Source organism: Microtus pennsylvanicus, chromosome 8 (genome assembly GCF_037038515.1).
Source record: "Microtus pennsylvanicus isolate mMicPen1 chromosome 8, mMicPen1.hap1, whole genome shotgun sequence".
Classification (NCBI taxonomy): domain Eukaryota; kingdom Metazoa; phylum Chordata; class Mammalia; order Rodentia; family Cricetidae; genus Microtus; species Microtus pennsylvanicus.
Window position 1 is genome coordinate 88,206,755 of NC_134586.1, and position 23,862 is coordinate 88,230,616.

At 52.5% G+C, this 23,862-nt stretch overlaps 1 protein-coding gene and 1 pseudogene across 2 annotated transcripts in view; one reads left to right on the forward strand and one right to left on the reverse strand.

Moving 5' to 3' along the window:
* Nucleotides 1-66, reverse strand: part of LOC142855368 (growth/differentiation factor 7-like) — a 36,476-nt pseudogene extending 36,410 nt beyond the window's left edge.
* Nucleotides 67-9,267: 9,201 nt separating this feature from the next.
* Hs1bp3 (HCLS1 binding protein 3) overlaps nucleotides 9,268-23,862 on the forward strand; it is a 34,806-nt gene continuing 20,211 nt past the window's right edge. The window contains exons 1-4 of one of the 2 annotated variants that reach the window (XM_075983977.1): nucleotides 9,268-9,400; nucleotides 12,877-13,042; nucleotides 16,798-17,005; nucleotides 19,335-19,551. In XM_075983977.1, coding sequence (XP_075840092.1) covers nucleotides 9,369-9,400; nucleotides 12,877-13,042; nucleotides 16,798-17,005; nucleotides 19,335-19,551 — 623 coding nt within the window. In that variant the 5' untranslated portion in view covers nucleotides 9,268-9,368. Of the gene's footprint in view, nucleotides 9,401-9,607; nucleotides 9,698-12,876; nucleotides 13,043-16,797; nucleotides 17,006-19,334; nucleotides 19,552-23,862 lie in introns of those variants that run through there. The other variant, XM_075983979.1, reaches the window with a different exon arrangement.

Below are 23,862 nucleotides of genomic sequence, written 5' to 3' on the forward strand. Positions count from 1 at the left end.
ATCTGCAGCGGGGCAGCTTAGTTTGACCTTTCTGCCCTTGACACATAACATCTCAAGAAGGCCCATAGGAGCGGGCAGCAGTGGCTACATCTGGGCTCCAGAAGAAATGTTGTCAATCTGATCCCGGGCAAAGGGATCATTGCTTGTTTCCTACACCTGAAGTTTAAGATCTTCAGCCGTCCACAGCAACCACAGACGCACACCTAATCGCTGAACCGTAGGGCCAGGAGCGCACCACCGCTACCCCAAACCGAACCCTAAGGCCTCTTTAGTTCTGCTGCCTGCACCAGCGCCTTGCTTTTGCCTAAATGGTAAGTCAGACTTCTGGCCAAGTGGGCACAAGAAGGTGCGAGCTTTCCTAGGGACTTGTTGTGTATGACAGTTGCCCCTTGCTGCTGGGCTGAGTGACCCTAGAGAGCTGTGAGCCTCCCATACCCTAAATTCATTTCCCCCTTAGACATCCTCACTGACCACGGTTTCCCATGCCAATTAGACCCTGAGAATAGTCCAGAAACGAAACACAGCAGCACCGGAATACAGATCCCCTCCCCCCAGGTCACCCTGTCCCTTCAGCAGAAAGGAAATGAGGGCCCAGATTAGTGACAGGTTCTCCCAAGTCTGCCCTGAGCTTTCATTGTTGGTCACCCTCTTCGACCTCACTTTTGGCTTCTCCTGGTGCTCACACAGCCACCAAAGGGAAGGGGAAATGCAGTGTGATGCAACGAACCTTCATGGAAAGATTAGTGGTGGTGAAGGCTGCCACAGTGAGCGCTGCTTAGTCTTTAGCTCTAATGTGATTTATTTCTGGACACGGCCCTTTTTCTTTCGGATGGGCTCAGGAGGGAGGGAGGGAGGAAGGAAGGGAGGAAAGAAAGAAGGAAGGAAGGAAGGAAAAAATAAAGTTTAAATTCCACCAAAGAGCAGACAAGGCGTTACCTTTTTAGAGGGTCATATGGTTTCATTTTGCCCCATCAGAGAGACCAAGCAGAAACTCCCCCCACCTTCAGGATTTGTTCACCAGCCATGGACACCAGGTCTTCATGCCATAAGTCTACAGTCTGGGTGTATGGCTCAAGCAACTCTGTTCTAAAGGGAAGCTGGTGGTACCAAACTAGACAGAGGTTCTGGGCTGTGTCCGCAGCCACGATTCCCCCCACCCCCAGCAAAGAACTTTCTCTGCAGCCTCCACCTCACCCTGCTTCTCCAGGGAGGGAGGGAGGAAAGGTGGCCCACCTCTGGGTCTTGCTGGTCAAGCAGAGCTCCACCAGAGGACCTAGTTGGTTCTATAACACAGTACACTAAGCCAGCCCTAAGAAGTCTGATGATTCTACGATCTTAGGGCCCTTCCCACGCTCTCACCTGCATCTTGGGAGCACCTTATATAATTCTGGAGTTTTCCCTGATTTTGTGTGCCAGGACTGGCTCTTACTGTGAATCGGTGAATCAGTGCCGAATACGGTGACAGACCTTCTGAAGATGCATGCCGGTCCTAAGGGCCATTTGAGCCCAGGATTTCTATGGAGCAGAAAGCAAGCTGTCTGTGCACGGTTACTGTATGTGTTTCTGAGATGGGTGATTACCGCACGGTGGACTCTGCCTGTTTTCCCACGCTGGTGGCAATGGCCTGCAGACTCTCGGTGGCTGCCGGACTTTATTTTCCTGGACTATTTGTCTTCCTTTCCCTCCTGATTTCCAAGCTAGATCTTTGGCTGGGTAGAATTAAGGCCAAAATTGCTTGCATTTCCGCCCGAAATTAGTTAAATTTTCCCTATCTGTCTGCTTTAATGACTTCAATGGAGATTAATAAAAGCCAGATGATACACAGCAACTACCTCACAAGTCCTGTCCACATACTACCTTGGAGGGTCCAGCACAGAGTAAAATAGAACATTTGAACTTCAGGCATCCATGTCCTCCCCACACAACCGAGCTCTGGACTCTGGCCGCTGGGGCCTGGCTGCCAACAGATCGCTGGCACCCATACTCACCTCCCACACACAAGCCACTATCCACCCCACATGGCCTGCTGGAAGTTCGCTTTCCTCGTATGAAGGGAGGCGAATTTGCTTCCATCCAATGCCTGTTTCTCTACTCTGATTTCCCCTTAGCTCCTTCAATTTGTGTATCCTCCCCTGGAGACAGGAACCTACCTACCGTCACAGTTAATCCTTGTTCTTCAGGGTCCCCACTCCTGTCCTTCTTTCTTCTCCAAGGGCTCCAGGCCCAAGACCACTCTAAACCCTTCCCCAAAGAAGCGGATCTTGAACTTCTCTCGCCAGCTTGAGGGAGACCTGACAGTTCGACGACAGAGAAACAGACCTTCATTCCCTCAGCCCTCGGAAGCCAAGCCTTGCCTGGAGCCACAGTCCAGTCTTAGAGATTTCGGATGCGCTGACTTCGAAGTTTCTCACACTTGAAGATGGGATTCCTGAGGCCATGGCTCTGAATCCAATGGAGCTGAAGCTTGCTCCCCCGAACTCGTCTATGGGCAGGAGCAGACACGATGTACTGTCGCAGAAGATACCTAAAGTACCTTGCGTCTATAAAGTCGGTGATTGTGTCCGCGCGACGGTACCCCGTGGCTGCCATGACCGGAGCCCCTTCCAGCCAGACTCCAATAAAGCTGGACATCTTGAAGTGGTGTGGCACCACCCACCGAGCGGTTCCTGAAGCCAGAGCCCGCAGCGCGGCGCACAGTAGTGGGGCACGGGAACTGCAGCGGCCTGGAGAATTGAAGGACTCCGAGCCTGAACGAGGGTCTGCCCGCCACCGCGCCACCGGGATGGCAGGCGCTCAGCAGCCAGAGACACAGCGCAGTGGCGGTGTTCAGGTCCATGGGCTCCGTGGGCTGGTCTGCAGCGCGACACAGGCTCCGCTCCGGGAAGTCCCCTTTTGAACATGGTGTTTAATAACGGTGGAAGTGTGCACAGCAAACCGCTGCCAGCCTTCTCCCATCCCACCCCGGCCCAGCGCCCGGAGCAGTGCCCCCTGCTAAACGCTCGACCCGCAGTTCTGAGCCCCCCAATTTAGGCCTGTCTCCCGCAATTCAGGGCAGGAGCCGCCTCTCCTCGCTGCTGCATTTTGTTTCAGTCCCTGCCAAGTGATGCTACAGACCGGCTCAGGGGAGCCACTCAGAACGTGGGAGAAGCAGGGTCTTGGTAACAGGAAGGCACAAGTTCGGCGAATGACAGACAGACACAACACACAAGAGAGTGATTGGAATCTGCTGCGATTTTACTGAATTCATGTTTTCATTATATAGTATTCAAACAAAGAACAAATCAGAAGGTCATGTATCATTAGTTGGCAGAGTATGAAAGCTTCTTTTAGTCACATCAGCAATATTTAAGAAAAGTACATTATCAGGAACAGGTGTTAGACATAAAGCATCCTTAGAAGAGGAAATCTTGTCCTTGGGAATGTAAACCTCAGGCAAGTGGTTTCATCTTATGAATAGAAAGTTTCTGTCTCATTATCGCTATCATGGCCTTTCCTCTTTCTAGCCCTTTGTTTATTTCATCTAGTGACCAAATATGCCTAATCAACTCTCTGCACCTACTGAAATATACTATTTAGTAGCTTCTTATGCAGCAGACACTATAGGGGTTGGGGTCTAGCAAGCCTATCCATAAAGTTCAAAGTATAATATAACAGTCTTTGTCCATCAACATTAACCCATCTATTCCCTTGCTCATCATACACCCTGTGTATGACAAAGGTTCTGCTGTAGTCTTATACATTCCCATACTGTGCTTCCTTATCCCAGAGCTGTTCCTGAAGAGATAATCCTTGTCTTGTATATATATAGAATATCATTATTATGAAAGAATTTGTGCAAAGCTCATATTCCATATAGCCAGTTACTAAAGAAACCCGTCTATGCCTCAGCGGTGGCTAATACCAGGCTGTCTGCAATTGACCTCCAGGAAGCCTAATCCCATGGGACACGTAGCTCCCATCTGGCATAATGACATATGTCATGTCACACAGACGACACTGGAGTTGGTGTGGCAAAGTGAGGGCCACCAGCTGGAGGCTAGCACCAAAAGCGGTGTAGGCCTCCCTACCCTCAGACACCGTGTCACCCTCTCCTCACCCAAGACCTGAGTACTCTTCTTAACTGGATGGTGGGGCATGGGGCGTACCCGCCCAGCTTCCTCCCCTCTCTCCTGCCCGGAATGACGCCTCTTTCCTGCTATTTTTCCTATACTAGGGTGGTCAGACCCAAACCAAGGCAAGACTGGACTCTACCGTCTGGGGGGCGAGCCATCACATCTCTTCAAGATGGGGAGAGCAAAAGGCAACAGGCTACTGGTATGTTTGTAGGTAGTTACGAGCCTGGAGGGAGCGCTCTGGAGCCACTAGGGTTATAGCACCCATCCAACATGGGTGAAAAGGCTTCCAGCTCCTCCGTATCAATAGGGGGCGCATGAGCATGCAGAGCATGCCGACATGCAGGCTCTGATTTGGCTAGCTCTGTTTCTAAAGAGCGGGCTGCGCTGAGGAGAGAGGTCGCCAGTCTGTGTTAATTCAATTCAGACAAATCCCAGAGAGAGAGAGAGTATGAGTCCAGAAAATAGACAATCAACTGTCAGAAGGCTTTGAGGGCCTGAACCACACCCGCTCCCCTTACTTTAAAATTGCATTGGATACCAAACTGGGCCTGTGCAGGTCGAGGGCTATCTAAAAGCTGCTTGGGCATGGGGGACGCATGCAACACACACACACACACACACACACACACACACACGGCCTCTTATTCTTCCTAAGCAGTTCTTTCCTTCTTCTGGACCAGAAGGGCAGAGCTCAATCTGGGCCCTTGGGATGTTTGGGAGCTGGAAGGAACGCCCTGGCCAGGGTCAATACTTGCAGGGTTAATACTTGAAGGATTCCGTGAGAGATGTAAGGCCAAAGCTCAGTCTGTAGCAGGCATTTGTGCTCCTGGACCAAAGTTTGTGCTGCCTGCCTCCTCCCAGCCTTCCTACTGTAGCCCAGGTGGCAATGGCGGACAGCTGGGATGACAACCTGCCTTTGGTGCCCAGGTTGGGGACCAGATGAAAAAGCCATAGAAGTTATGGGTTTCCTTCTTTGGGGTCCCTGAGGAAGAGGCTCTGGTAGGACAGAGACTTCCTACTGTAATTCTCTTCCCAGTCAGGGGTCTCTTTGCACGGAGGAACACTGGGTCCTGGCTGCCCTTCTTTCTGTTGTCGACATGCAAGTCAGGACTGTGTGTTTCGCATGTCAGTTCCATGTGGAAAACACTGCGATCCCTGGGCTGCCATCGTCCAGGTTTCAGATCTGGCTGCACCCACTAACCCGAGACCTGAACTCAAGCCCTTGAACCTCTGGCTGCAAGTCCCTCGCCCTTCCTGGCTTTGCCTTTTGCCAACTATTGTGAGACTGTTTAACAATCACATGTCATCCTAGGGATAGTGAAGGATGGAGGAACCACGACAGCAGGACCAGGAGTGTGTCCTCTGTGTGGACGCCCCATGACCTCTGACCTCCAATCCAGAGCAGAGAGAGGGTAAAGGGAGAGTGGGTCCTGGCTTAGGTCTCCCTGAGGGGGGATGGAGAGAGAGAGGTGACAGCAACCAACCCCCCACCCCTGCAGAGTTGCCTCTTCCTTCTCTTCTGATAACTCTGGCTCCTCTACCAGCCCCTTGGAAGGCTTAAGTCTCTCCCAGAAAGACCTGGGGCAGCAGAAGTAAAGATTCCAGCAGCTTCTGCCAGCAGTACTCCTGTATGCCCAGGGCTAGTCTTCCTCAAATTGCAGGAATTTCCTATGCTTAACCTGTAACTAGGCGGCCAGGCTGCCCGTGTTGCCCCAAGCAACAGCTCTGGCATTCACACTGGGGTCCTCAAATCCCAGGTCTAGGACCTCTGGGTGTGGCCACTCTGTGGCCCAGAGCACCCTGTGAGGGAGGCGGGAGAGATAATGAGAGAAGGTAGCTTCTTTCCCAGAGCCCTTCCTAGAGGTGCTTTTCAGTGCCTCCTTGGTGGGACAAACCGCAGAGGACTGGCAGATAGTGCCATCTGCTGGCAAGAGTATGTAACAGCGCCTGGCTGATTAAGCCTGGCCTCTAAACTACCCTTTTGGGAGGTGTCCTGGGAGAAGAGATGACCACACTCAGTGAGGCCAAAAGAAACACACTGAGGTGTGGGGGAGGACCTGGCCTTCAAGCCACCATTACTGTGGACTTCCTCTGTAACCCTGATAGAGATGACCTCTATCCATAATCCTAGCATTCAGGAGGCAAAGTGATTTTGACTTTTGAGCCAGCCTGGGCTGCATAATAAGACACTATCTCTCCAAACAGGCCAAGTCTAATATCCTCTGCCTCTTTGAAAGGGGATAGGGTGTGATCTTGCTGAAGAAAGTGTGTCACGGGGGGTGGGCTTCCATGCCAGGTCCAGTCTCTCCCTCTGCCTGCTGTCTGCAGATCAGGAAGGAAAGCTCTCAGCCACTGTTACAGCTGCCTGTCTGCTTCCCGCCATGATGGCAATGCACTAACCCTCTGAAACTGGAAGCAAGCTCCCAATTAAATGCTTTCTTCTATGAGTTAGCTTCGTCATGGTGTCTCTTCACAGCAACAGAACAGTAACTATGAGAACATCCAAAATTAAAAATCAACAAGGACTTTTGGAATCAAAGCTTATTGTGTAATAATTTGGAATGTCCATCCCTCCGACCTTGGTCATAGAACCCAGGGTTTCTGTTCTTGACACACAAAGATGAAGGGAGCAGCACTGGTCAGTGTTGGTCAACTTGACACAAGCTGTAGTCACCTGGGAAGAGGGACCTCAACTGGGGAGCTGCCTCCATAAAACTGGTAAAGCCAGGTAGTGGCGGTGCACACCTTTAATCCCAGCACTTGGGAGGCAGAGGCAGGCGGATCTCTGTGAGTCTGAGGCTAGTCTGGTCTACAAAGTAAGTTCCAGGATAGCCAGGACTACACATGGAAACCCTGTCTTGGGGGAAAAATAATAAAATTGTGTGTGTGTGTGTGTGTGTGTGTGTGTGTGTGTGTGTCTGCAGAGACCAGAAGAGGGCATCAGATCCTCTGGAGCTAGAGTTGCAGACAGAAGTGAACAACCTAATGTGGGTGGTTGGAATAAAACTCAAGTCCTCTGGGAGAGCAGCAGGGACTCCCCTATATACTCCAGAAGTAAGCCCCATGCCCCCTTTGAGCCACAAGGGAATGTGAAAGGTTTTCCTTTTCTGGCCCTCAAAGCAGTCAAAGCAGAAGGAAGGCTGTTGGTGGCGGCTTTTGATCCACAGCACCTGCCATACATTCCATCTCTCTCAGTTGCTATGAGCATCAGTGAAAGAACAGATAAAATGAGCAGGTCCTAAGACAGCCCATTCCACTAGAAACAAAGGGGATGCTTGGACATGGCAGGTCAGAGTTCATCCCCTGCTGAACTAAGACTCCACAGCACTGGAAGCCTAACTCCCCTCCAGGGGATGGGCACATGGAGTGGTCCACCCACACAGCGGGGAGGAGTCTTATGCAACATGGTCCTTGTTACTACTGCCTGCACCATGGAGCTGAGCAGGAAGCACACAGTATCAGATTTAGATCCCACATTCCAGGCATTGTACACAGTATGCACTGGAACCTGTGGGACCCACGGAAGGCGAAATGGAATTGCTAACAAGGAAGTGGGTCACTTTCACAGGAATCCTGTGGTACCCCTGGCAGGCACCAGGCAGGCTGAGATTCCTGTAGTGCATGGGAAAGCCCAGCTCACTGGCTCACACAGTATTGGTGGCGGGTATGCTAGCAGCCTGAGGTCTCGTGGGGAGTCCCCACTAGGGTCTCTCAAGGCAGCTCTTCAGGGCTCTCGTGGGAAAGGGTGCCACCCAGATCCTTTGCTTTGTCTCCTTTCCACCCACTTCTGAGTCTTATGTCCTTAGGTCCTGACTATAAATTCAATGATCTCCACATCCCAGGTCCTGACTATAAATTCAATGATCTCCACATCCCAGGTCCTGACTATAAATTCAATGATCTCCACATCCCAGGTCCTGACTATAAATTCAATGATCTCCACATCCCAGGTCCTGCAGTCTCTCTTGTCCAAAACAGACTCATCATTATACCACCTCAGGGTTCTTCCAAGTGTCCAAGCCACAAGCTAAACTATAGCACTATAGCAGCATCTTTTTATAGTCTCTCTCTCTCTCTCTCTCTCTCTCCTAGGTCTCAAGTACCCCAGGCTGACTTGGCCTCAAACTCACTGTGCACTAGAGGATGACCTCGAACTTCTGGTTCTCCTTCCTTCACCTCCTGAGTGCTGGACTTACCACCATGGGTTTACTTGGTACTGGGCATGAAGCTCATGCCCTCGTGTATGGCAGGCATGCGCTCTAAAGACAGAGCCTCATCTCAGCCCACTGCAGCACCTTGACTCCTCTGTTCACCCCCATCTCCTGAGGTTCTCACACCTGTGACCTATTCTGTAGCTCAGCAGCCTTCGTGGTTCCCCCACTCTGAAGTGCTCCGCAGGTCTGCAATCTTCACACTAACGCACAAGGACATCCCTTTGTGCGCAGTTCTCTGATGACCAAAGTTGGTCTCCAGGTCAGTGCAGCGTCCTAAGCTCAAACACTGAGTACTTCCTGCCCGGACTCCTGCTTGCCTCCTCTGCTCAGGTCCCGCTGATCCCCTAGTCTCTGGAGCTCCCACACAATATCGCCCCCACTCTGGCTCAGCAGTTCTCGGTCCTCTAGGACCTGCTCCTTTGCAAAGCCCTTTCCGACTCCACTTCTTTCTGCAATGGGCAGGAAGAAGAAGGGGGATGGGAGGAAAGGGTGGGGAAAGGAGAGGAGGGTTTAGGATGGGACAGGAGAGGAGGGTGCATTAAAACCTCTGTTCCCGCCTGTGCGATGGCTCAGTGTGTGAAAACATTTTCTATGCAAGCTTGGTGATTCCACCCAGGAATCCATGGCGGGGGGAGGGGTAAGGAGAGATAAACGGGAAGGGGAGAGGGGAAAAGGGAGAGGGTGATTGATTGCATAAGTGAAACCGACCCCAGGAGAGGAGAGAGCGCTTTTGCAGTCTTTTGCAGCGAGCACTGAGGACTAGCGGCTGCAGTCCTATCGCCTTAGAGGCCTAAGCATGTACTGGGATTAAATGGCATCAGGCGACAAGTTTATGAGGTGTCTATGGGGCATCTGCGGAGGGCTGAAAAGCAAAGCACCCCACTACCCCGTAGGCCACGGAGGCTGCGAGGTGCAAGACTCGCCAGCAGGGGGCGGGCCAGAGCAGGGGAGGGGCTGCGGAGCCCGAGTTGGGCGGGGCCGGAACGCAGCGACGCTGGTGACGCCCGGTCCCGTGATCGTCCACCCGCCCGCAGCCAACATGCAGTCCCCGGCGGTGCTTGTCACCTCCAGGTGAGCCAGACCCCCGACCCTTGCGTCCCGGGCACCCTAGCAACCTGGCGGTTTATTCCGGTGCACCCCACTACCCTGCTGGTGTGGTGGCGCGCCATCTAGTATCCCTGATTTTACAGACAAGGAAGCTGAGGCCAAGCACTCATCCAAGACTCTAGAAGGGCCTGGGACTGGCACTGGCCGGGATAAGGGGCCATTCCCTGTCCTTGCGTACTTGGGGGTCATTTCTCCCGATCCCTCAAACCTTTCAGTGCTAGTTCTGTGTGTACCAGCCCGACGCTAAGCACCAGGGACGAGGTGAATCAAACAAGCTGGTCGTGCGGGCACCGGGGTGGCTGGTGCTGCGGGAGGAAGGGGCCAGTAAGTTCCAGTTGCCCTGGGAACACTGCTGCTGTTGGGCGCCACCACGTAAAGCTGAGACCCTGACCATTGGCGCTGGAGAGAGGTCATGAGTTTCCGCATTAGGGCCAAAGGCAGTGCTCAGCACCCAGAGCCACCCCTAAGGAACCCAGCTGGAAGGAGAGTGGTCCTACTTGTACTTCAGTTTTTAAGTAACTTTAAAATGGCGAACTTCAAGGATATTCGTATACTCTGCCTTTGCTCTCCCTACATAAACTTATTGTGTAAATGGACATAACACTCACAGGTTTAGCTATACTCCCAGCTCCCTGCCTCGAAATGTCTAATTCTGTACATAACCCCTGTTGTTGGAAGCTTTTTGGTTTGGTTAATGAGGCTTCGGCCATATCTGCGCTAGATCAGGTATCCCTGTTGTCCTGTGAGTTCTGTCCTTTCACTGAGCCTCAGTTTCCCTTTCTGTAGATGGAGGTTCCATATAGACAAGTGTAAGCATGGGAGCAGTACATGTCCCTGTGGGCCACGCCAGGCAGACCCATGGCCGTGAACTTGGCGCTGGTGCCTAGGAAGTGTAGTGGTGGCTTCCCTCAGTGACTGGTGTTACAGAGAGTGCTGCTGGTGGTGAGGGCAGAGGCCATTCTGATAGTCACAGTAGACCCTGGGAGCTTGCCTTCAAGTAATGTGACACCTTTGCAAGTGCTGAGGTGGCCTTGGACCCAGGATCAACTGACGTTTCCAGCCTTCTTCTGCTGGACATCTCCCGGGCTTCGTGCATGCATCCAATCAGCAGGTGTTTTCCCAGAGGCCTCTTCTGTGCCTGATACTGATCCAGTTTTTTTTTTCTTTTTTTCCAAGATAGGGTTTCTCTGTCCTGGAACTAGCTCTTGTAGACCAGGCTGGCCTCGAACTTACAGAGATCTGCCTGCCTCTGCCTCCCGAGTGCTGGGATTAAAGGTGTGTGCCACTACCACCCGGCTGGTCCAGGTTTTAGGATATGCTAGTGAGGCTTTGGTGGGAACAGGTGGGCCATAGGAAAATCCAAGCTATGTCAAGGACAGTAAATGCTAAGGAAGAAGGTGAAAAGACGGGAGATCTGGGGATCCACTCGAGTTTCATACAGTGTGGTCGAGGGACATCTTTCTGAGAAACGGCAGGTGAGCAGACACTTGAGAAGCCCCCTGAGGGAGAGAACTATAGAAAGGAAATCTTAACCTGTGCTCAGCTGAGAAGACAGCAAGAGCCACAGTCCGGAGGCCAGTGTCCTGAAGGAGAGAGAGCATTGAGGGTGGGAGGTGGCCCTGGAGAGCCCGCAATAGAGAAAGGTTCTCAGTGTGATGGGAAAGCACAGCCAGAGAGGCCCCATGACTCGGGGTACAGAGACCCTGTGTCTGCTGCACCCATGTTCTGCGGGCACTGCCTGGAATCCAGGTGGAGCTGGGGTGGAGCAACCCCACTGAGGGGAAGAGGGGCTGAGGGCTATTTAGGTTCTCTGTGCCTTCTGAATCCGGTGAGGTTGTGAGGGAGGCGGAGGACATGGAGATCGGTGGTAGGGCTACCATCCTGAGCTTACTGCTTCCTGGGACGGGGAGCAGGTGGGACAGGGGAATGGGCATTTGTTCAGACGGGTTCATTGTAGACCATGATTGACAGTCAAACGGAGGTGTTAGATAAGAGGCAGGATGGCCTGGAAGAAAGAGTCCGGGTCGCAGGTAGGAATTGGGGTACCATTGGACTGGGGCGTCATGGAAGGCCCTGAGTCGGGTTGAGGCCTATGGGGGGTGGTGTGAGCCAGATCATGGTAAGCCGTGGGCAGTGGGACTCTAGGGACCTGTAGTCACACGGCAGTTGAGTGGTTTGGCTTAGTGCTCCTGAACCATGCTGCCAACTACTTGCTTTTGCCATTTCTGAAGGAATTTTAAAAAAGAAGGGCGTGCCTGGCGGTGGTGGCACACACCTTTTCCCCAGCACTCTGGAGGCAGATCTCTGTGAATTCACGGTCAGCCTGGTACAGAGTTAGTTCTAGGGCAGCTAGGGCTGTTACACAGAGAGCTCCTGTCTCAGGGGAGTGAGAGAGAAAGAGGGAGAGAGGCGAAGTGGGAACCCTGCTAAGGTATGCCACTAAGCAAGTTAGTGCAAGGGGCTTATTGGGAGCAAGGGGCAAGGAAAGAATGAACAGCTGTCTTGAAGTGAAAACGTGAGAGGGGCCGGCATACAGCCAAAGAGAGCAGACTAGAGAGGTGAGAGAAGCAATCGAGCGAGCTGTGCCTGGCGGGCACTTTTAAAGGATGCACACATCACATAGCTGACAAAAAGGCACCTGGCGACAGGTGACGTAACTGCCTCGGCAGCGGGAACTAACCATTCCAGTTGTACAAGAACACACCCAGACCGTGCAGGTGTTGTCTGTGACTGCTTTGTGTCTGAAGGCAGAGCTGAACAGATGCAAATGAAGTAAGATAGCATCCAAAACTTTAAGCTGTTTAAGATCTGCCCTAACCTACCTCAGGCTTACTGGTGGTGGTGGCGACTCACGCCTTTAGTCCCAGCACTCTGGAGGCAGAGGCAGGCAGATCTCCATGAGGCCAACCTGGTCTACAAGACCTAGTTCCAGGACAGGCACCAAAGCTACACAGAGAAACCCTGTCGCGAAAAATAAAAACAAATAAACCTCAGGCTTATGATTCAGTAACCCAAGTCTGTCATTCTTGCAAGTTCGAGATGATGCTTATGCCGTCAGGGACCTTGGGAAGTCTGTGTCTGGGATGAGGTCCTGTTCCCAGGCTTCCTGCTCTGACCTGAACTTAATGGTCAGGAGTTTCAGGGAGGGACAGGGGAGTGTAATTGTGCCGATCAGGCAGGGTTGCCTGGACACGGGGCAGAGGAAGCACAAGTGGGCTTTTCTAATCCAGCTCAGCCCTAGGTGCAAAGACAAGGAAACCAAGCCTGAGACGTAGTGATTCCTATTGGCCAGTTCGCTCAGCCGCTGGGGTCAACACCACAGGGGATAGGGACAGAATGCAGAGTTCAGTTCCTGGTATGGGTGGCTGACCAACCTGCACGTCACTGGCCAAGCCTGCTGACTTGAACCTGATCTTGACCTGCCTTCCTTCACTTTACAGGCAAGTGCAGAATGTCCACACAGGCCTTGACTTGACCGTGCCACAGCACCAGGAAGTGCGGGGCAAGATGATGTCCGGCCACGTGGAATACCAGATCCTAGTGGTGACCCGCTTGGCTGTGTTCAAGTCTGCCAAGCACCGGCCCGAAGATGTTGTCCAGTTCTTGGTGAGCAGAGGGCCGTAGCCATGATCCTCTGAGGGTGCCCGGGCAGGATGTCTGCCCCTCAGGGTCCAGTAGCATCAGCATGCTGACACTTCCCTAGGGTCTAGAGTGCTAGGCTGTGGGATGACTGGAACATCAGAGGAGATCCATACTGCGAGTCCTCAGGAAGGCAGACTTGTGAAGGATATAGATATGATAGGCGCACAGGGGAGACTGGGAATGTGTAGGGGGTTCCTTGGAGAGAAGAGAAGATTCTGGAAACTTCCTGGAAGAGGTGAAGGCGGGACTGTGTTTTAAAGAATAGATGGTCTTAAGCTGTGGTGGCACAAGCCTTTAATTCCAGCACTCGGAGGCACAAGGCCACCCTGGTCTACAGAGTAAGTTCCAGGACAGCCAAGGCTCCACAGAAAATCTCTGTCTTGAGAGAGAAGTGGGGGGAGGGTGTGATCAGCAGGGGAGAAGTGAAAGGTGTTCCAGAAAGAAGGCAAAGGAGCTGGGAAGGGGCTGAGAATTTGAAGCCTCTGAGCGGTTGATCATGGTCTTGGGAGGACACAAGGGTGGGGGACATGCAGGACACAGCTGGACCTGTACTTGTCTTGCAGACAAATCATTTTAAGCAGAGACGTGACGGTCCCATCTGCCTTTAACCAGAGAGTCTAGTAACAGCAAGGCACTGGGATCAGGAGACCAGGAGCCTGGCCCTGGGGGGACAACACAGAAAGCAGCCAGGCTGGAAGCTGCAGAAGCAGTAGCTGGGGCAAGGAGAGTGTGAGGTACTTCCAGTGTGCAGCTTCTATTCTCAAGGTCAGCAACACTGACGGAGAGCAGGTTCGAGACTGGTCAGTGCGCTATCCACCCATTGGGTCGACTCAGGAAGCCCAGCATAGAAGTGGGCCGGGCCTGAGACATCAGCTTGAAAGTCTTGTCAAGAGCTAGGAGCGGATAGCAGGGAGAAGAGCCGAGGAAGAAATCCTGGAGATGCCAGCAAGCCAGCAACAGTTGGGTCTGGCATCAGGGCAGAAAAGTGAGGCTGGGTGAACAGAGAACTTCAAAAAAGGAGTGCTGTGTTCCCACATTTATTTACCCTTTGGTCCAGACCTGGTGAGCAGGAAAGACAGGATCGAAGGATAAGGTTAGGGGAACCAGGAGGGCGCAGCCTGCTGCAGGTTGGTTCCACAACTCCAGGCATCTGAAACGAAAGGAAAATGATGAGTGTACAGCTCCGTGACAGCGAGGGACCAAGTTTATAAGAATGATGTAAGGGGGTGAAGAGATGGCTCAGAGGTTAAGAGCACTGGTTGCTCTTCTAGAGAACCCCGGGTTCAATTCCCAGCACCCATGGGGCAACTCACAACTGTCTGTAACTCCAGTTCCAGGGGACCCAGCACCCTCACACCGACATACACACAGGCAAACCATCAATGCACATTAAAAAAAAAAAAAAAAAAAGATACTGTAAGTCACAAATCTTTCCTTAAGGGACGTTCCACAACCGAGCTGTTTTTCATCTGACTGCTCCTTAGATCAACTCCTAGGTCGAACCTAGGGACCTAGGTGGAACACGAGCCAATTCTAGGTCTGCTGTGTTGTGGGAGTGGATTCCCTCTCGGAGGCCGTTTGCAGCTCCTAGTAATCTGCCTGACCTCAGATTACCTGAGTTCAGTGCACCCACGCATTCAGAGCCGAGCAGACAGGGAGTGAGTGATGCCGGGGCCTGACGGAGAGGCAGCATCTTGGGGACACTTGGGGTGCCAGTGCAGCCTGCTCTGTCCTGTACGGAGGACCGAACATTAGGGCAGGGTGAATGAAAGGTCACCTGGGACACTTTCACATGCCACACTAGTGCTGCTTTGCCCCAAACAGTGATGCCCACGCGCCCGTGGAAAGCATGCTGGGGTGTGTCCAAAGCGTGGGCATGCGCATACAGGCTGGTGCAGCTCTTCGCAGATCTTGAATACCTAAGAGGGCAAAGGAAAGCTCATTTGCCGTGGTATCCAAGGGTGTAGCCCAGAGTTATCCCCTTGGGATTTTATGAGTTAGCTAAAAGAATTCATATTTCGTATACGTTCCTTAGATACATACTTTTTAATAAAAGCAAGCATTTAGTTGCTATCCATGGCGTAAAGCCAGCCCCCCACACCGGGGGGAGGCACTGTATCTGAGATCTGGCAGCCTCAGGTAAAGTATGACTGTACCTGTAAACCCTGATTGCGTAGTCGGTGTACACTTACCAGAGGACCGTGAGGTAGCATCGCTGTCAACCCAGTGCTCCGCAGTGCTTACCACACACAGTCACCGGGTATTTTGGTACTCACACTTTAGCTCCCTGTCGCTCTTGTCACATTTGCTGGCAGCTTGATGTTCTGCCTGTAACACGAGTGGGTGAGGGAGCCCTGGACGGTGCCAAAGCATCTGAGGCTCACACTGCCTGTTTTGTGGGTCTGGAGCCTGAGCCTGCAGGGAGCAGTTAGGGCCAGCAGGGGGTGCTCACTCCCCACTGTGGCTTGGCTGCCGCTGCAAGAGCCCCAAAACCCAGGAATTCAGGTGGGAACCTGAGAAACTGGTGCCCTGGGGATCCTCTTACTCTTTCCTCTAGAGTTCTTCCCAAGAAAGTTCCAGAGCCAGTTTGGAACTATAGGAAACAGCTTCCTATCCCAGGGGACTCCCCGTTTGCAGGGTTCTGAAGCTCCCTCATTGCCACACTCACTGCACAGCCAGCTCCTGGTGTCTAGGACCTTGAAATGGGGTGGTACTCTGGTTAACGAGCTGTGGACCACACCCTTCCAGAGTCCCTGTGATGGGACCACCCTCAGTCCAGTCACACAACCGTGTGCATACTTAAGACGGTACCGCCAGGTCTGGGGGTGCGGGTCATCCATGCCTTCATCCTCAACGGTGCCACATATGTCCTGTGGAGATGGGTTTACCCTCCAGGGAAGCACCAACCAGTCTGGGACTGAGGAAACCCAGGGTGCTGGGGAAGGCCAGGACATAAGGCACGTGACTTTTATCTGAGCTCATATGGATTGTACAGATCCCAGTACAAGCGCACAGGGCTGTGGCTACTCACTGCATGAAGCCCAGAGCCAGCTAGAGAGTTCTGTGTCAGCACATGCATAGCAAGAGTCTATGAAAAAGCAGTGATCGCTAAGCTGTGGGGAGGTGCAGAACTGGGAGGGGGTGGATACGGCGATTATAGTCGATCGGGTCAGTTAGCCTGTGATCTGCAGTGAGCCGAGTGCTGCCTTTGGAGACTCAGGGGACACCTGGTGGCAGCAGCAGGCAATGTGTCACCCAAGCGTCAGGGACTCCTGCTGGGCAGTTCTTGGCTCTGCCCCATGCAGGACAGGCCCCACCAGAAGGCCGGGTCAAGTCAGAGAATGATCAAGATGTCTGTGCTGTGAAAAAGTGATTCACAGTGCTGTCGCAAGATGGCCGTCACCTGCCAGGTGCCGAACCCACTCTGGGCAGGTTCAGATAGACCAGAATAGGTGTAGGCCGTGGTCATTTGCAGGACACATAGGTCCCTGTAAAGGGCTGTACACAGAACCTGCAGCCATGCCTTAGGACTCTGCTCCTGCATCCTTCCTTTGGGACTGTAGACCTCTCTGGGGACCAGAGAGTGAGGCTGGGGGGCAACAGCAGCACAGCTCAGGCGGGCATAGGCGGGCCTGCTCTGGGCACATATCTGGTCAGGGTGAGGAAGTTTCTTACCCTTGGCTCTTCTCTCAGGAAACCACATACTCCTCTCATTCCAGGTCTCCAAAAAATACAGCGAGATCGAGGAGTTTTACCAGAAACTGAGCAATCATTACCCGGCAGCCAGCTTGCCCCCGCTGCCTAGGAAGGTCCTGTTTGTCGGGGAGTCTGACATTCGGGAAAGGAGAGCCATGTTTGATGAAATTCTGCGCTGTGTCTCCAAGGATGCCCAGTTGGCCGGCAGCCCAGAGCTGCTAGAATTCCTAGGTACCTGAGGCTTTGTCCCGTGTCCCTGAGGCTTTGTCCCGTGTCCCTGAGGTCTCCGCAGCCCAGAACCCCACCACCACCACTGTGACCCAGTGGACAGCCCATTGCCGCCCTCCATGCCCTGCAAGCTTTAGCAAAGCTCTTGGGCCTCAGTGACCTCCTCCTGGGCTGGATGGTAAGAAGGAGCCCCAGCCCTCAAGGAACTAACCTCCAGATGCCAGCAGGTATTCATAGAGGGACCTCGCCATGGCCTTCCTAGCCATCTCATTATATATCTCCCTTCCCTTAGACACTTGCGTGTGCACATCCCTCTGCCTTCTGCCAATCAGACCTGGCAGCCTGTGACATCCAGAGAACACTGTGCCTCCCCACCTGCTGACTGGGTCCCCTGTGGATATCACAATCAGCCCATACCCCACAGAGAGAGTATAGGTGTGATCTGGCACTCCTATAGCCAACTCCATGGACCTCAAACTCGTCTTTATAGTATCAGGATACCCTTCTTCCCTTCCCTCTTTAATCGGTGTTCTCGATAAGAGAAGTAATTTACTGATGGAGATTGGGGGTATGTGAACTTACACACATGAGATGCTTCAAACAGAGCCTGTTATCCAGGGGGTGGTATTTTAATACTGCACCCTCCAGCACTCCTGTCTACTTAAATCCCCCTGAGTGAGCATCTGCCCTTCATCCCTGGATGATGGGGCCAGGGCACACCTACGTCTGGTGCCTATCTCTCTCTCTCTTCACCCCCTTCCTTTTCCCGACAGCCCTTTAACTTTGCTCTTTTCTGATCTCATGGATCTCCACTTCTACGGTTCTATGGGACGTAATTCCCATAAACCAAATGTGAAAGAAGAATGCTTTTTAGGATTTTTAACTACTGACTGATGTTTGTTTAAGACAGAGCTTAACTATCTGGTCCTGTTGTCTTGAAACTCACTACATAGACCAGGCTGGCCTCGAACTCACAGATACCTGCCTGCCTCTGCCTCCTCAGTGCTGGGATTAAAGGTGTGCACCACCATGCCTGGCTGAGTGATTTCTTTTTAAGTGATGGTTTCAAAAAGTGGCTTGCGTGGAAACAAACAAACAGTCCAAACCTATGCTTCTCAAAGTGTCCGTGGGGAGGACTGTCTGTTTATTCCCAGGCTTTCACAGACAGATGTTACGTGTGCAGATGCCGCAGTGATACCAGGCCTCTATTTCTGGGGGCTTGCTTCCCCTTTCTGAACTGAACTTACCACAAACACCTGCCTTTCATGCTTTGAGAACTGATGTCAGCCCAGTTGTCCTGGGGTTGTCATGGTTTGTTCTAGAATCTCCCACATGCTCACCGCACTCATTCGGGTAGAAATCTGATCACGCAGGCTCCTGGAGTTGTCTGCCTATGGTGAGGTCGGCAGAGTTGCTGGCGGGGATTTACTACAGCAAGGCATTGAGAAAGAGATGGTCCCGCTCAAGCCTCATTGTACACTGGCTGGCTGGTGTGTTTCACCACCGGGTTTGCTGGGCACTGGCCTGGCTGTTTCTGTGGTAGAGCTGACTGAGTTTTGTGGCATGCTGTCCTCTGGCATGGCACAGCTGCTGCTCTCTTGGATTCATAGCAGCTGTGATGACTAACCTGTATGTGAAGCACAAAAATGGGTCCTTTACTTTCCCTCCTGGATGTTGGAGGGACTCAGAAGGCCCCACCTCTCCCTGGGTGACAGACAGACTGATAGGTAAGTGGATGGATGGATGGATGGATGGATGGATGGATGGATGATGGATGGATGGACGGACAGACAGGATGGATGGGCTGCTATATGGATGCGTGGGCAGGGTGAATGGAGGGATGAATGTAGGGATGGATGGGCAGGATGGATGGATGGACAGACAGACAAGCTGTTAGGAAGGAAGGAGTCCCTTTTTTTTAAAACATGGTATAGCTGCTTATAAGACGTTCCTGTAAGTAACCCCAATTAAACTCAGCACATCAAGCTAGACATGGGTGGACTCTTCCCTTTCTTCTATAGGTGCTCCTCTATCTGGGATGAGCAGAGAGTTGTCCATGTCTCCCTGGGCAAAGTTCACACAATACTAGGCCACAGAAATTCTGAAACTCCTACCTTCAGCCTATTCTGACATTCCCCATGGCTAGGCCGCACCGGCCTCCCACGGTGCCAGCATCCCTGAGGGGGACACCACAGAACCTGGCCCTCTCCCAGCCTCTCAGAATTGGGGTCCCAGGAAGTTTCAGGAAGCCCTCAGAACCTGGCTCCCGAGGGTGGGTATGGAGATATCACCTTGAAAGTGGACGTCAATCTCTCATTTTCTTCTCCCATAGGAACCAGGGCTGCAGGAGCTGCAGGCCTTGCCACTAGAGATCCCTCTGTCCTGGGTGACACCGCCAGCCAGCCAGGGGACAGCGATGAGGCTTTTGATTTCTTTGAGCAGCAGGATGACATGCAGCCCCCCACACTGGGCCTGAGCAACAAGGATGTGGAGAAGTCCTTGGAGGAAGAGGAGGAGGAAGAGGTGCTCGACCCCCTGGGCATCATGCGGTAGGTCTCCACTGCGTCCCAGGTCCTGGGCTCAAAGGGGTCTGGGCCATGGGATTTTGACCTGGTGTGCTCAGGAGAGTTCACTCTGCTCCACCTCAGGGTTACACCTACCCATCCCTCATCAGATCCCCGTCTGTGACTAACTACACAGATAGCCCCATGGTAGCTCAGTAGTACAGCCTGCCGGACCCAGCAGTACTGGCACTGGGACCTGGGTTCTCCTTCTCGCTGAATGAGTGGCAGTGTGACTTGTTTGCCCCTGAGCGTGCTTCTCCATAAGGCAGGGTTCCCTTCAGCTTCTCCAGGACCGTGTGGGTGTAAATCACCTGTGACAGTGACTGGACAGTGTCCCCTTCACACGCTCACACACGCTCCAAGGAGACGGAGAGGCAAACCAGCTAGGCACCCCTTTTGCTTCACGCCTCTCTGGTGCATCCAGCCAATATGTGAGCCGCTCCTGAGCCCTGGCTACAGGGACCACCCTGTGCTGGAAATGGGGTCAGGGCACAGGCCAGAGGAGGAGATGCACAACCAGACATCTGCCACAGTCCCCGCACCCCCGCCAGTGGATGTGGGCAGAGAACACAATGGCTTCCCTAATGGAAACCAGCTACTCAGCCATCCCAGAATACTTTTTATCCTTCTTGGCTCGAGCAAAGAGCAGCTAATATACTAATATTTTCTGTGCTGAGCATAACGCTGTGTGCTTCGCATGCTGCGTCTCAGCTGTTCCTTCCTTTCAAACAACAGCCCAAGGTGAAGAATGGCGCTGGCTTGGCACCGAGTTTGAGCACTTGCTGCTGGGCCTGAATTCCAGCTCCATCCTTCTGTCGCCAAGGCTCCCGGGCTATCTGCCTCTTTCTCCAGTTTTCCTCCGTAAAAATGGGCTCTCGACAGTACCTACTGCGTGGAGCACTGCGGGAAGATGATCTAGGATGTGTAGGTGTTCACGTTAGCCGTCATCATAAGGTCCACTTCCAGCAGAACCAGACCACGGCCCAGGGCACCCTTCACACTGTGACAAATGGGTCTTGGGAACTCGCTTGCCATCCTCAGGATACAGACAGGGGAGGCTGCCTGAAACAAAATCCCCCGAAGAATTAGACAAAGGCATGTTCAGTGTGATGACATACAAGATGAGGTCCCCAGCATGCCACCCTTTCGGCATGGGCTGACCTCCCCAAGTGTGACATCTGGAACATGGACTGCAGGGATGTGAGCCCACCACAGAGGAGATGAGGCCTCACATTGGGCAGAGGTCCCCAGGCCAAGGGAATCTAGTGTCCCCAGTAGCCTTCAGCCAGTGTATATTGTGAGGAGGAGGGGTCTGGTCCACAAGGGACAGGCAGTAAGGATACCAGGGTGACATGGGGAGAACCCTATAATATCCACTACTTATGGGCCTCACTCAGCCCTAGGACCCTGCCTGGGCTTTATTTTGTTAAGAATAGGGCATTGTCTGAACTCACGCCGTCTGCCGTTCTAAGTCACCAGGAGCCGTGCCAAGCTGAAATGGACTTCTGAGGCTGCACCAGCCTTTGGCTGAACAACATAGTTAGCAAAGTGGCTCCTTTTTTGGGTAGGAAAATGCTCTTGGGGTTGGCAAGTGCTGCCTTGAATTTCTTAGTCTAGTAGCGGAGTTGAGGGGCCGGTGTTGGGCAGCCAGCCTGGGACCACCTGGAGGGACCTCTGTACCCTTGGCTTCTGGATTCTGGGAAAGCAGCACCAAGAGGACTCCCCTTCCTGTCAGATTTTCTCTTAAGGACCCATGTGACACCAATTGGTATTATCGGCTCTGTCAGGAATAATAAGTAAGGTTTCTCACGAGCTTTCTCAGTGCCAGGAACTGAGCTAATTGGCATTTGCGTGCAGGAGAGCAAATGTTACCTGTGAGACAGCACTTCTGAAATTGGCTGTGACCTGCAGTCAGTGTGTGGAACGTCAGGACACACGTGTATATGCTTCATATGAGACCGAGCGAGGCTTGAGAACATAGGAAACCTCGCTAAGCACACTCTGTGCCCATGGCTCCTTCATTTGTGAAAAGATCCAGAACACTAGAAACTGCTTTCTGGGGCTATTGCTGGCACCCCGTAGGAGACAGATCCCTGTGAGGCTGACTTTGTTTTCTGTGGTCGGACACTGGAGTCTAGAGTCAGGCATCTTGAGCTCATTCAAACAGCCCCAAATGGCAGAACTAGGGCTTGGAGCCACCTGTGACCATCTTTTGGCAATGTGGCACGAGCTAGGGAGGGTTATTATGCATGGAGAACTCAAGACTCCTCTGAGCAGGGATTTGGCCAAAGCCTGGTGCGTTAGTTTGGTTTCTACTTATGTGATTAAAGACCATGCCCAAAAGCAACTCAGCGAGGGGAGGACAAGGTTTCCTTGGCTTAAACCTCCAGGTCATAGTCACTGAGGGAAGAGAGACAGGAGCTGAAGTGGAGACCATGAAGGGATGGATGCTGTGTATCCCGGGCTTGCTCAGTTTGCTGTCTTCTCCATCCCAGGCCCACCTACTCAAAGGGGGCACTGTCCCCTGAGGACTGGGCTCTCCCACACCAGGCATTATTCTAGAAAATGCACTACATGCATCCCTGAAGGCAATCTGAGGGAGGCATTGTCTCGACCGAGGCCCCTCTTCTCAGGTAACTCTAGTTTGTGTCAAGTTGACATGGATGGATGGGTGGATGGATGGATGGATGGATGGATGGATGGATGGATGGATGGAAGGATGGAAGGATGGATAGATGATGAATGGATGGATGATGGATCGATGGATCGATGGTTGGAGTAAATAAGTAAGTTAGTAACTAGGGCACTTCGTATAGGACACAGCAGTGACTTGAAGAGTCAGGTTTCTCTCTCATGGACAGAAGGGCTGCCCACCTCCCGTTGGTGGAGTGTTCTTGGTTCCACCAGAGGCCTATTGTCTGAGTTCCTTTGTTCCTCTGCACACGCAGCACGCCTGGCTCCCAAGCTCAGAACCCCCAGCTCCCAGGACATTTCTGGAACAGCCTTCCTTGTGCTCAACCTCAAGCATTCCCTGCTGTGGCCACAGGGAGGCGCTCAGGCTCCATTTCAGGACTGTCTGCAAGGGTGGGAGAGATTGGCACAAAGCCGGAGCCTGACTGGCCTGGCTTTTCTTTGTCTCTTTAACCAGCCTCCGACTAGGGAGAAGTCAGCCTTGGTACACTGTTGGAAAGCAGAGAAAAGCCCACACCCTAGCTCATTCAGACAGCATCACTCCTTGTCTTTCCTGAGTTTTTTCCCCGAGTCTGGCCTGTGCCGTCTGGACTCTCGACATAGTGTACATGCTGTTTCTCACTCTGCTTTTCCAGTTAACGTTCTGTCCCAGGCGCCTTCGTCTGTCATACATACTTTCCGTATTTAACCCTATGTTAGCGTCTTTGTGGCTCTGAGAAAACTGTGCCTTGCGCTAGAGACATTTTTCATTCTCACTCAAAAGAGAAAAAAACAAAACCCTGGTCTGGTCATTGGGAGAGATTAGAAACACAGGCAAAGTTCTTTCCCCAGAAACAGGTATGTCTGACCTTCACATCTCGTTAACAGTGGGATTATTATTTCAGATCTGCGATTCCGCAGTTGGGTGTTTTCTGCAGCTTTTCTAGGGCTCTCTCCAGACTAATGCTGTATTTCCCTCAGACTCTGAGCCAGCCCCTCAGGCCCAGGCACTGGAAATGGCACCATCACTTCCCGGCTTTTGGTGCCTTCCGCAGGCTTTTGCTGTTGCAGGGAGGAACTCGAGGAACTCCTGGGTAAAGAGTTCTCATTCCGTTGAACTGTTCATCTAAGTAATGGCCTCAGAGCCAGGTCCCTGAAGGCTGTGCAGGGGGCTCTGGCTGAGAAAGGCTCCTTGGGGCCCACACAGTTGCCCTGTTTTAGGGTTCTCTTCTCTGTCATCCGGCCCGTCAAAGCACCACTGTGCCTGCCACTTCTTTTCCAGCTTGCTTCCTAGTGACAGAGGACACAGCTGGCTCCTGCCCCTGCCTGTCTGTGAGGCTGGCCTCTCAAACTCCCAAAGGGGAGGGCCCAGGACTCAAGTGAAGACCTTTTTCCTTGGAGACTGTTTTATCATTATTTTTCCATAGATTTTGCTTCATTTTCCATGAAATAACTGCTTGCTTGAGTATGAAAATAATCCTTGACATTTTGTATTTGGCTGAAATTTCTGCTCTGGGATGACCCTTCCATTTTTCAGTGTCTGTAGAATCCCTGTTACTGCTCCTAGATTTCCTCACCGGGCATCTAGAATCCATGGCAGGAGCTGGGGGGATGGGATGGTTTCAG